We start from the raw sequence: 13,199 nt of genomic DNA on the forward strand, positions 1-13,199 counted from the left end.
AAAAAAAAAACAAGCTAGCTGTAGGTACTAGGGTCTGAGCTATTCAAGGACTTATAGCTCATGATACCTAATGACTTTAGGAACACTCAGGAGAAATTCAGTTCTAGAGTCCTCAGAGAATTCCAAATTAGAAGGTTTCTATCTCTGAAGGAAAATGGAATGATGTAAGAATCTGGAAACTATTTCAAAATCTGAGGAAGAACTGATTGAGTTCTTCTTTTAAAAAATTGATTCTTCACAGATATTTTTAAATGCTGCATCTAAAATGGAAATGTGGTAATTAGAGCTAAGCAGACACCAAGGCTTCCTACTCTAGTATGCTTCCAGTGAATTAGAATATGATAGGGTCATACTAGAACCAGGAATCAGAAGAAAGGAAAGCATAATTGTTTGTTATTTCTTCATGTTATAATTGGGTATATGAATCTCCTGCATATATGAAAAATCATTCTACCTCTACATAATCATATTGGACCCTGAATGGAAATCTGATAGCCTGACCCTCAGGCCATGGATTGAAAAAGTAAACAGATTACAAGGTATGTACACTCATTTTCTAATATCAAACTATAGAAGCATCAGTGGATCATATTGTGCCACTATCAATCTGAAATAGCTAAAAGTATGAAATAATATGTGAGAATTGGCAGAGGACATCTGTAAAAATGTGCAGGTGTAATTGTAAAGTGATTCTTGGCTATGAAGACCAGAGCCTAGTGTAGAAAAATAAAAGAGAAGTTAGATTGTTTTAAGTATAATCCAACTTCAATTTTTATTCTCTCCTAAGTGTACTCTCTCCTCTCTAACCTTTAGGCTCCAAGCCTCCTCATAGTCCTTCCTTACTATTATGTTTCCCCTTCTGAATGCTCACATTCTCATCCCACCCACTTAGGATTTTCTTTCCTTATGTTATTCCCCAGATCCAAAAATCATACATCCATTTTTAATACCATTCCAAGAAAGCACTGATTTCAACTAAGTATTAAAAAGGGCACATCTCATTAAATAATTCCTTTAGTCACAAAATAGAAGGCTGCATAAACAGTGGAATTCCATATTTCAGGAAGTCGGGGGCTATATTTGGGGATATGATGATCTTCCTAATTCCATTTAAAACTTTTAGCCTAAATGATCACAGAAATTAGACTCTAATTAATCACAAATATTTATTAAGATACTTCCATGTGTTAGACTATGCTAGTGTACAGGGATAAAAAGATAAAAGTTTTTTAAAAGTCCTGGCCTTCAAAAACTTTGCAATCTAATTTAGAAAGATAGCAAGGCTGTATATCAGTATATTTTTTTAAATTAATAAAAAAATATGTTAATTGATTTCAAGGGAAAAAGAATCACAAAAACTTAAGTGAATTAAGAAAGAACTGATATAGAAGTTAGTACTTGAACTGAACCTTGAAGAAATAATTATTCTGAGAAGCTTAGGAGAAGAGAAAAGACTTTCCAGGTTTGGGGAACAGATAGTGCAAAGGCAGAGATGAGCGATGGAATGCCATATATGAGAAAGAGAAGGAAAGCATAGAGAGGAGTAGTGTACAATATAGCTAGAAATAAAGGTTATGTCCTGTTAATAAAAGGCTTAAATACTAAATCAATGAATGTACTGTTGGTGGAGGTGTGAATTGATCCAACCATTCTGGAGATTAATTTGAAACCGTGCCCCAAAGGCATTAAAATTGTGCATACCCTTTGACCCAGCAATACCACTACTAGGTCTATATCCCAACAGATCATAAAAATGGAAAAGGACCCACATATACAAAAAACTTTATAGCTGCTCTTTTTGGGATAGCAAAAGAACTGGAAATCAATTATATTTGATTTTCAAAGTAACAGGCAGTCATTAGTTGACAATGAGCAGAGGAATAACATGGTAGTTTTGGAAAAACAGTTGGATAGTTCAATAAAGGATAAATTCTACATGGGACAAACTATAGGTATGAAAATCAAATTACAATATTCTAGGTAATAAGTGATGAAGGTCAGAACTAGGGTGTTGGATGAGTGAGTGAAGAACATGAGACAGATATGAAGATGACAGATGTGAAAGTAGAAATAACAACATGTAGAAACTAATTGTGCAGGTTAAATGACAGTCAAGAGAAAAGGATAACACTAAGCTTGTTAACCTGAGTGACTGAAAGAATGATAATAGTTGAGACCACAAGAAGACCACAATACAAGCAGGGAAAAAAAGAAAGAAAAAGAAACTCATGGGCTAAAATGTCTATATACAAATGCTCCAAAGTTACACAACAAGCAAGATGAACAAACAAGAGGTTGTATTTCAAAGTGGAAAATTTTACTTCATATGTAAAATTGCAATTTTATGGCACAAATACTAATGCCATATTATGAGCAGATAGAGAAGTACATCATTCCAAGAATTTAAAAAGCAGAGAAATAAAAGGATTGGCACATGGAAGGGTAACTATTTTCATGTGAAAAAATCAAGGACCCAAAAAGAAAAATGGTTTAGAATATCTAGGAAAAGACTAATACAGGAAGTGTTCTGTGTGAAAAGTATGCTATAAATAATCCAGAAAAAAAAAGAGAAAAGTGAAAATTAATAGATTCATCATATGGTATTTGTAAGGGGACTTTATTTAGTGAAACATCTGTAAGAGCTTTCCATCTCTATCAAAAGAAGTGAAGTGGATAACATCATGATTTCTTTCTATAACTCAATAAATGCCTACTATGTGCCTGTACTGAGAATACAAAGACAATAAATGTGTCAACTTATGAAAGTTAAAAAACTATCCCTTTCTTTTGACAAATGGAAAATTGGAAACAACAATTGTATTTGGCTTCAGTAACAATCAATTTACTTTGTAAATTTTCCCACCACTTATAAAAGTACACATTTTGTTGCTGGGATCATTTTGTTTTTATAGGACTGGCAATTAATTAATAATTCTCCATGTAAAATAAATTTTGGGGGTTCGGCAAGGAATAAAATGAATTTTAAATTTAGTCCAATGGACACTGGGATGTATATGTTTTTACTAATATGGGTCATAAGGTCTAGGGATGATTGAATCCTAAAATATTCCACAATCCCCCAGGAGTCATACTAATAATCTGGAAATAGGTTCTGGAGCTTGAGCTACTCAGGGACTTAGGGCCCATGACACAAAATGGCTTCAGGAACATTGTATAGAATTCCAGTTTTGCTATCATCCTCAGAGGATACCCAAAAAGTAAAGGTCTTGCATCCCTAAAGAAAAATAAAATTATGCAAGCAGCTGCTAATTATTTTAGCATCAGAAGAACTGATTCAGTTCTAAGAAGCTTAATTGTTTACATATATTTTAAATGCTACAATAAAAGTTTTAAAAAATAGTATAGGGAGGCAGCTAGGTGGCACAGTGGATAAAGCACCAGCCCTGGATTCGGGAAGACCTGAGTTCAAATCCCGCCTCAGACACTTACAATTACTAGCTGTGTCACCCTGGGCAAGTCACTTAACCCTCATTGCCCCGCAAAAAAAAAATAGTATTGATAGTATTGATCATACTTAAGAGGATCATACTTAAGAGGACATTAAAGCTTTGGACCCCAGTATATTTGCATTGAGTCTAGGAAATGGTGGGGCCATCCTGGGTCAAGAAATTAGAAGGATCAGCAGAATTTTTTATTGATTATTCATGTAGGAATTCATTATATGAATCTCCACTTTTGAAAAATTACTCTACCTCCACATAAGTATATTGTATAATGAACAGAAATCTCATGATCTGATCATTAAGCAATGAATTGAATAAATAAAAGGATTATAAGGTATGAATTTCCATTTTTGTGAAATACATATGCATTAGTATCTTTAAGATTCTAAAATTTTATATTTTAGATTATAAAAAGTTATTCCACCATCAATCTGAAATGATCAAAAATATGAAAGACCATATGAGTAAATGTAGAGAGTATTTCTGATAACTTGTATTTGTGACTGTAAACAATGTCTCAGCTATGAAAGTGTGGGGAAAGTGTAAGAGAAATTGAAGAAAAAGTGAAAAGGATTACTTTAGAGACTTTCCTGCTTCAAATTTTTTCTCCTAAATTCTGGCACCTTCTCTTCTCTATCCTTTAAAATTACAAATCCCTTATGCTACTCCCTTAATACCTGGTCAGACTTCAGAGTTTGCTCCCCTCTTCCCAATTACAATCCTACCCACTCAGGACTAACTTTATTCATGCTATTTCCAGTTTCAAAGTTATGCAGCCTTTCTCAATTCCTTCAAAACATTCAGCCTGTAACCTGATCTCAACCTAGTGCAGAAAAAGTAAAAAATTTAAAAGTACAATCCAACTTATTTATCTTGAAAGAGATAGTAAAATTTAAAGTAGAATAAAAGAGTAAAGTTAAACATTTCAAGAAATTTGGAATTACATCATGGGGCACAATGATTTGTCCAATGACCCTTAAAGCCTATAACTTAAGAATCACATTGAAAGGCTGACTCCAGTCAATCAACAAGCATTTATCAAATATCTACATTTTTGGATCAGCCATTGTTCTAGGGATACAAAGACAAAAGTCAAAATAACCCTTTCCCTCAGAGACCTCATAGACTACTTCAGGAAGGCAAGATATAAATATATAAGTATATAAAAATGATATCAAATAGGTGCAAGGGGATAGCAGAGCATAATAAAAGGATTTGGTTAAATTGGAAAACAGCTTTTAAGGTTATGCATTTTGTCACTGGGATTATTTTGTTTCAGCAGGGTTGGGGAATTAATTCATAATTCTCATGGAAATTAACTTTGGAGGCTTTAGGTAGAATAAAAATTAATTTTAAATTTAATCTAAAGGATACTAGGATATTCATGCTTTTATCAAAATGTCATAGATCTAGGGATGATTAAATCCTAAAGTGTCCCACAACCTCCCAGGGTTCATACTAATAACTTGGCAATAGATTCTGAATAGGGAACTTTAAACGAGACTTGAAAAATTAGGAATTCTAGTACTGAAGTGAGAAGGAAATACATGACAATCATTGGGAACCAGTAGTGCAAAGTCACAGAGATGAGAATAAGAGGAACAGCAAGAAGGCATTTGGGGCCAGACTGTGAAGGGCCCAGAGAAACATGATGTATAATACTCCTGAAAAGAAAATTTGAGTCCTGATTCACCAAAGATTGCCAAACAGAGCATTTTATGTTTGATACTGGAAGTATTGGGGAGTCCCTCAATTTTAGTGAGTAGGGTAGTGCCATGCTCAGATTTTTACTTTAGGAAAGCTAGTTTGGCCGCTGTGTGAAGAATGGGTTGTAGAGGGAGCAAAGCTGAGACTGGGACCCCAATAAAGAGCTTATTGAAATAGTCTAGTGACAGGTCATCAAAGACTAAACTAGAGTGGTAGCTTAGTGAATGAAAGGAACAGAAACAATGTGAGATGTGCAGATAGAAAAAGCACAAGATGTGGAAACTTATTGGATGTCTGTGGTAGGTGAGAGCAATGTAACAAAAAACATCAATAAAACAGATAGCTCTTTGGGGATAGGGGATGGGGAGAGGGAATCAATAGAGATAATGCTTTCTCTTTTGACACATTGGGTTTAAACTATCTATGAGACCCTTCCTTTTGAAATATCTGAAAGGCGGTTGAAACTAGGCCAGAAACATAGATGTGGGGTCGGTCATCTTAGTGGAAATAAACTCATGTTAACAGATAAGATCACAAAGAGATAAGATTCAGATAATATAAAACAGAGCCTCAAACAAAGCCTTAGCATCTACCCAAAGTTAGAAAGTACATTATGGGGGTCAGCTAGGTGGCACCATGGATAGAGCACCGGCCCTGGATTCAGGAGGACCTGAGTTCAAATCCAGCTTCAGATACTTGACACTTACTAGCTGTGTGACCCTGGGCAAGTCACTTAACCCTCATTGCCCCACCAAAAAAAAAAAAAAGAAAGAAAGTACATTATGAGGATCATGTAGCAAGAAAAAATAAGAATGAGTCATAAGATTGGTAGGAAGAAAACCAAGAGAGGGCATAGTCAGAAAAACCCAGAGAAGAAAGACTAGGAGAAGAAAGTATTCAATCGTTTCAAATACTACACAGAGGTAAAGAATGAGAATTAAGGAAATGCCATCAGATCTATCAATTAATAAATTATTATGATTCAAGAAAGGATAATTTCAGGTAACTGATGAGACCATAAAGTAGATCATAGAGGTTTTAGAAAATATTTTACCATAAGCAGTAGAGTCCAGTGTAGATAAAATTTTTCTAGGACTCAAGGTGAGAAAGGGAAGAGAGATATAAAAAGATAACTCAGTGAGGATTGTCAAATCTAGAGGGTCTTTTAAGGTTGGGAGAAATTTAGGTAGGTTTAGGAAGCAGGGAAGGAGCAGATAGATAGGGGAAAAAATTAGAGGAAGAGAATAAAATGGAGTCGTCTTCGGAGTGGAAATGATCAAGGGAATACATAGTTTCACCTTTATCAGAAGGGCTACCTGACATCTTCACCTTCATGAGAGAAGAGTAAAGGCCAAGAGAATTGGAGGATACTCTGATGTAGGAGCTCTGAGCGAAAAAAGAAAAAGAAGTAGCTCACCAAAAATGGCCTCTTTTTCTAAATAAAAAATGAAATGAAGACTTCACTGATTTGTTAGTAAAGCGAAAAGATAAGTTTGGGAGAAGAGGTGAAAATGTGATCAAAAATCAATTTGAGAGGGAAAAAAGTTTCCCTTGCTGAAGTGAGGAACCAGTTGAAGTCAGATAACTAAAACTGGTAGTGGGCCCAGTTAGAACAAATTTTAACTCAGCAGTTCCATTCAACAGCACCTAAGTAGAATCATAGGAGGTGGATGGTGGCAATAAACAAGTTGGTTATATTAGGCATGATCTGTAATTAGCCAAAGGAGCAAATGATTCAAAAGATCATGAAACTGGTTAAATATAGGGTCCCAATTAGGAAGGTAAGAAAGTTATCCAAATGGTGTTGATTGCCAGGTAAAGTACTGAAGGATGTAAGGACTAGTGGTTCAGGGAAGACAAAGAATAGGTTTATGAAGAATAATGCATCCAAGAATTGGGCATTTTAGTAAGAATACCAGAATTTCAATTGAAAGGAAAACTCTTAAAATCAATAGTTAGGATTTTTAAAGGATCATAGGTAAAGAAAATATAAAATCCGTCTTCTTGTCCATTCCTGCTTCTCTGTATTTGCTGGTATTTTATGTGAACTATCCCTTTCAACAACCTCAATATTTTGCCCAAACTTATCTCTTCTCTTTACTAACAAATCAGTGAAGTCTTTATTTCGTTTTTTTATGTAGGAAAAGAAGCCATTTTTGGTGAGCTACTTCTTTTTCCTTTATCACTTAGAAATCCAATCCACTGTTTAAAACATTACTGCAGGGGCAGCTAGATGGCGCAGTGGATAGAGCACCGGCCCTGGAGTCAGGAGTAGCTGAGTTCAAATCCGGCCTCAGACACTTAACACTTACTAGCTGTGTGATCCTGGGCAAGTCACTTAACCCCAATTGCCTCACTAAAAAAAAAAAAAAAGAGTTAAAACATTACTGCATAAAATAAGAGAGAGGGAGAGATACATATTTATGTATGTATGTACATACATGCATATATGTGTGTGTATATAAAGTGCCATAAAACATGAAGCTGTCCCTGATACTGTCAGAAGAAAACCCTCACTCTCATATCCCCCTGAACTCTTCTATGCTTTTATGAATTTGTTTCATTCTAATCTTTATTATAATTCTTTTCCTATTTTTCTTGTTCCCCTGAAAGTACCTTAAGGCCCAGGACTGGACATTATTCATCTTTTGGACAATGCAGGTCTAGAAGAAAGGTTTATACACAGATGTTTGATAAAACTTTGTTGAAAAGTATTATTTGAGACACACTTATCAGTAATTCCTTTTGTTTGTGTAATAAAGCACATTTGTTTCTGCATATCCTTCATGAGAACAGTGGTTCCTTTGGATATGCCTTTTGATGTAATTCATGAGTTTATGGGGATAAATAATAATAACAATAAAAGCTAATATTTGTATAGTGCTTCCCATCTGCCAAGCACTGTGCCAAGAACTTTATCATTATTATCTCATTTGACCTTCACAACCCTGGAAGGTAGGTGTTATTATTATTTCTGTTTTACAGGTGTTAAGTGATTTGTCCAGGGTCCCACAGCTATGTGAGATTTAAAATTGGATATTAGATCATAAATCTCCCCTACTTAACCCTTCCCTTAATTTATCTCCCAGACTAGTAAATGGAAGAAGCTTCTGGTTTTCTAGATAGAGCCTTTATTGTATATAAGGTGTTGTTGATTAGAAGGATAGGAAAATAGAAATACAGTACAAATCGTCTTAAATCTAGGCTTAGTCTATATTCCTTATAAAAACTCACCAAACCGATTTAGGCCACCTTTGGAGTGAGTCAGACCGTCTGTGCCGCCCGCCAGGAGTCCCGCCAAACCAGCAAAAAAGGCTACTCCCGTTCTCTCCACCCCGGAAGTCAAAAAACCCGGCAGGCAGTCTGACATGCGCAGCAGGCAGACTGTACCCGGCAGGCAGTCTGACATGCGCAGCAGGCGGACTGTACCCGGCAGGCAGTCTGACATGCGCAGCAGGCGGACTGTTCATCTCCTCCCCAAAAGGGTGGTCCTTGAAAAACTGGCGTCTTTCAGTTATCCTAACCGACTGTTAAAAACTTTCATATTTTACCACAGCTAGTAAGTCTCTGAGCTCATATTTAAACTCAGGTCTTTTAGATTCCAGGTCTGGCAGTCTATCACTGTACCATTAAGCTTCTCCTAGATGGGTGTGTATTTTAACTCAGGCAAGATGAATCAGAATCCAGAGGGGCAGTTATTCTCTATTCTACCAAAGATGGTAGGATAGACTCACCACAGATAGAAGTGGTTTGGAAGTTTGTTCTCTACTTTCCAATGGATTTGTAAATCAATATGGCTGTTCTGAGTTATTAGTGGCACAGTCTTTGACTAAAAGAGAACATAAAATTAAGTGTCTCAAGTTGGTGTCAAATCTACAACACTGCTTTTCCTTGCATAACAATTCTATTATTCCAGGCTAATGAGGCTATCAATATGAGAGTTGGTTCAGTTTCCCATGCTGGGTAGTGAACATCGTCTTCAGAATATCTTAAATGCATTAAATAAAATAAATAGATTTCAAAAGAAACCATCTATGTTTAGATGTAGTTATTAAGGTACAGCTAGGTGGTGCAGTGGATAGAGCACTGGCCCTGGAGTCAGGAGGACCTGAGTTCAAATCCGGCCTCAGACACTTGACACTTACTAGCTGTGTGACCCTGGGCAAGTCAATGAACCCCAATTGCCTCACAAAAAGGTAGTTATTAAAATTTGTTTTTTAAATCTAAATTCATGAACCTAAGGTTAAGATACTTTGATATAGTTTCATCTACTCGTTTAGCAAATGACCAAGCTGAAATTGACAAAGTGACTCTGATTTGCATAAGGTCATAGAGTATGCCTGAATCAAAATGTCATGATACTCAGCACACTGCATGTTCTCATCATTTCATAGCTGCTTCTTTTCTTTGTGCAGTCAAGAGAACTCCCAGAGTATGACCAACCTCACCATGGTGACAGGATTCTTCCTCATGGGTTTTTCAAATACTTGGGAGCTACAGGTTTTACAAGCCATCCTCTTCTTGCTGATCTATGTGGTGGCTGTGATGGGGAACCTTCTCATCTTTACTCTCATTTCTGTTGATGAGCATCTCCACTCCCCCATGTACTTTTTCCTGAAGAACTTGTCTTTTTTAGATCTTTGCCTAATCTCTACCACAGTTCCTAAATCCATTGCAAATTCCCTGAGCTACAGTCATTTCATCTCATTGTTGGAGTGTATATTACAGCTTTTTTTAGTTATTTTCTTTGCATCCTCAGAGCTTTTCCTCCTAACAGTGATGTCCTATGACCGTTACATGGCCATCTGCCAGCCCCTGAACTATGAAGTCATCATGAACAAAGGGGTTTGTGTGAAGATGGCAACTGCTTCCTGGATCACTGGAGGTTTGTTTGGGGTCCTATACACAGTTAGTACATTCACTTTGCCTTTCTGTAGCTCCAATGAGATCCATCAATTCTTCTGTGATGTTCCTTCCTTACTCAGAATCTCTTGCTCTGATACACATATCGCACTTGATGTGACCATAGCTTTGGGATTCAGTTTAGGGATTCTCTGCTGCATTTCCATTACTCTCTCTTATGGGCCCATTTTTTCAACTGTGCTGAAGATTCCAACCACAGAGGGTCGGTCAAAAGCCTTTTCCACTTGCCTACCCCACCTCTTAGTTCTCATAGTTTTTATTACAACTGCATCCATGTCTTATCTATGCCCACCTCTGGACACTGACTCAGTTCTGGATCTATTATTGTCTATGTTCTATATGGTAGTGCCCCCAACCATGAACCCTATCATCTATAGTCTGAGAAACAAGGATGTGAAGACTTCCCTAAAAAAACTCATAGCCTGAAAACACTCTTCAAAGGGTTTTACCCCAAAGGCTTTTCCATGATCATACACATGCTTTTTTTAAAAAAATTTTTACTTTATTTTAAATTTATGATAAAAAGCAAGCATTTCCTTTAAACATATAATATTATTGTTCCTCAAAGATACAACATTTATATCTGATTGTATCAAGACTTTTAAATATATAATAAAGTTATGTAAATTTCTTTTATTTTTTCCTTGGCTCCCCCTTCCCTGCCCTGGAGATGGCTATCATTACACACAAACATATATATATTTATATACATATATGTGTGTATGTGTGTGTAAAATCATTCTATATATGCTTCTATTTATCAGTTCTTTTTCTGGGTGCAGATAGTGTCTTCCTTCAAAGGTTCTTTGTAGTTAATTTGGCTATTTATCAGTCAAAATTACTTATTTCCTCAAAATTGTTCTTAAAGCAATATTGCTGTTGCGTTGTGCAACATTCTTTTTCATGCAAACCTATTCACGTTTTTCTAAATTAATTTCTCATAGCACAGTGGTATCCCACTGAGATCATATACCGCATCCCTGCAATTTCATATTCTTTACCACCACAAAGAGAGCTACTATAAATATTTTAGAAAATATAGGTTCTTTTCCTTTTTCCCTAGTCATCTTTAGAAACAGACCTAGTCGTGGCATTGCTGAGTCAAAGGGTATGTAGGTGGTTTAATAACTTTTTGGGCATAGGTTCAGATTGTTCTCCAAAATGGTTGAATCAGTTTTCAGTTCAACCAACAGTGAAATAGTGTCCCAATTTTTCTGCATCCCCTCCAACATTTGTCATTTTCCCCTTCAATCATTTTACCCAATATGATAAGTGTAAAATGGTATCTCAGAGTTATTTTAAATTGCATTTAACTAATCAATAATGATTTTGAGCATTTTTATGTGACTATAAATTGTTTTTTATTTCTTCATTGGAAAACTGCCTTTTGATATCCTTTGACATTTTATCAATTGGGGAATGACAAAGTTCTTTTTATATTTAAGATATGAGACCTTTATCTGAAAAACTGTCTATAAAAATTGTTTCCCAATTTTCTGCTTTCCTTCTGATACTGGCTATATTTGTTTTGTTTGTACAAAAACTTTTTAATTTAATATAATTGAATTTATACATTTTATACCTCACTCTAACTCTTGTTTATTCTCACATTGTTCATCTATCCATAAGTCTGATAAGTAATATGCTCCATGTTCTTCAAATTTTCTTGTAATATCTCTCTATATCTAGGGAATATATATATTTTGACCTTATGTTGGTAAATGGTGCAAGATATTGGCCTATTCCCAGTTTCTGTAAAACTGCTTTCCAGTTTTTTTAATAATTTTTACCAGTTAATGAATTTTTATCCCCAAAACTTAAGTCTTTATTCTTGTCAAATATAAGATTACTATATTCATTTGCTGCTGTAAATTGTATGTCTACTCTGTTCCACTGATCTACCTTTTTTATTTCTTAGCCAGTACTAGATAGTTTTGCTAATAACTTTCTTATAGTATAATTTAAGATCTGATAGTGCTAAACCTTCTTTACATTTTTATTTGTTCCTCTGATTTTCTTGATTTTTTTGTTATTCTGGTCGAATTTTATTATTTTTCCTAATTCGGTAAAATATTTTTGGCAATTTAATTGGTATGACATTGAATATATAAATTACTTTAGGTAAAATTATCATTTTTATTAAGTTGGACCTGACTACCCATGAACAATTAACATTTTTCCAACTATCTAAATCTTATTTTATTTGTAAAAAAAAGTTTTTAACATTTTGTTTATATAATTTCTGTGTTTTGGGAATTGTATGCCCAGGTATTTTATACACATTCTATACACACACATGCTTTTGAAAGAAAGTGAGAGAGGATGAAAGGAAGGAAGGAAAGAAGGTTGGGAGGGAGGGAGAGAGGGAGGGAAACTTCTGATGTTAAATGGCATTGTGGTTAAGTCAATGGTTATAGAGTCAAATGCATATCAGGCACTTTCTCAAATGGAAACTTTTCTGGAAGGGACCCTGTAACCCACCTTTCAGGAAGTTATATCTAGTTTTGTATGAGAGACTTTCCCAGAGTTTTACTATGGGTGGATAACAGCAAGGAGGAAGGAATAGGCTTCCTGCCCCCTATCCCTGAGACTCAGGTCAATATTTATTTCTACACTACTCTAGGTTGTTTTTAGATCACTCAGAATCTCATCGAAAAGAGAAAATATACCAAATACCTGATCAGTCCCCCTTTTTAATAGGCCTAGCACAAAGGAAAGGCCCATAGGGGTCAGGTGTGACTCTGGGCAACTCACTTAACCTGTCTATACCTGTTTTCTTTTTTGTATAATGGAAATACTAATTATGTTATTGTGAGGATCAAATGAAATAATATGTATCTAAAACATTTGGAAACAATTAAGAGCTACATAAATGCTCGCTAGCTTTTAGCTTTTTTAACATTTAGTAAGAACTTTATTCTCTTTGTTATCTTTTATAATCAAATTGTTTTGAGAGGCCACCTCTTCAGGGTTTTTGAATCAAAAATATTTATGGGTTTATAGATAACTGACATCCTTAAGGCCATACACAGAGACAACTCTTTTCAACCACTCTATCAAATGGAATATGCAAAAGTCCCATCATTTGGGATAAGGAGGCAAAGG

At 35.3% G+C, this 13,199-nt stretch overlaps 1 protein-coding gene across 1 annotated transcript; it reads left to right on the top strand.

The window, feature by feature from the left end:
* The first annotated feature begins 9,605 nt into the window (after positions 1-9,605).
* On the top strand, positions 9,606-10,520 carry LOC122752926 (olfactory receptor 14A2-like). Its single transcript, XM_043999924.1, has one exon. It carries the CDS (start codon positions 9,606-9,608, stop codon positions 10,518-10,520), a length of 915 nt encoding a protein of 304 aa, XP_043855859.1.
* Positions 10,521-13,199: the final 2,679 nt, after the last annotated feature.

Source organism: Dromiciops gliroides, chromosome 4 (assembly GCF_019393635.1).
Source record: "Dromiciops gliroides isolate mDroGli1 chromosome 4, mDroGli1.pri, whole genome shotgun sequence".
Taxonomy (NCBI): domain Eukaryota; kingdom Metazoa; phylum Chordata; class Mammalia; order Microbiotheria; family Microbiotheriidae; genus Dromiciops; species Dromiciops gliroides.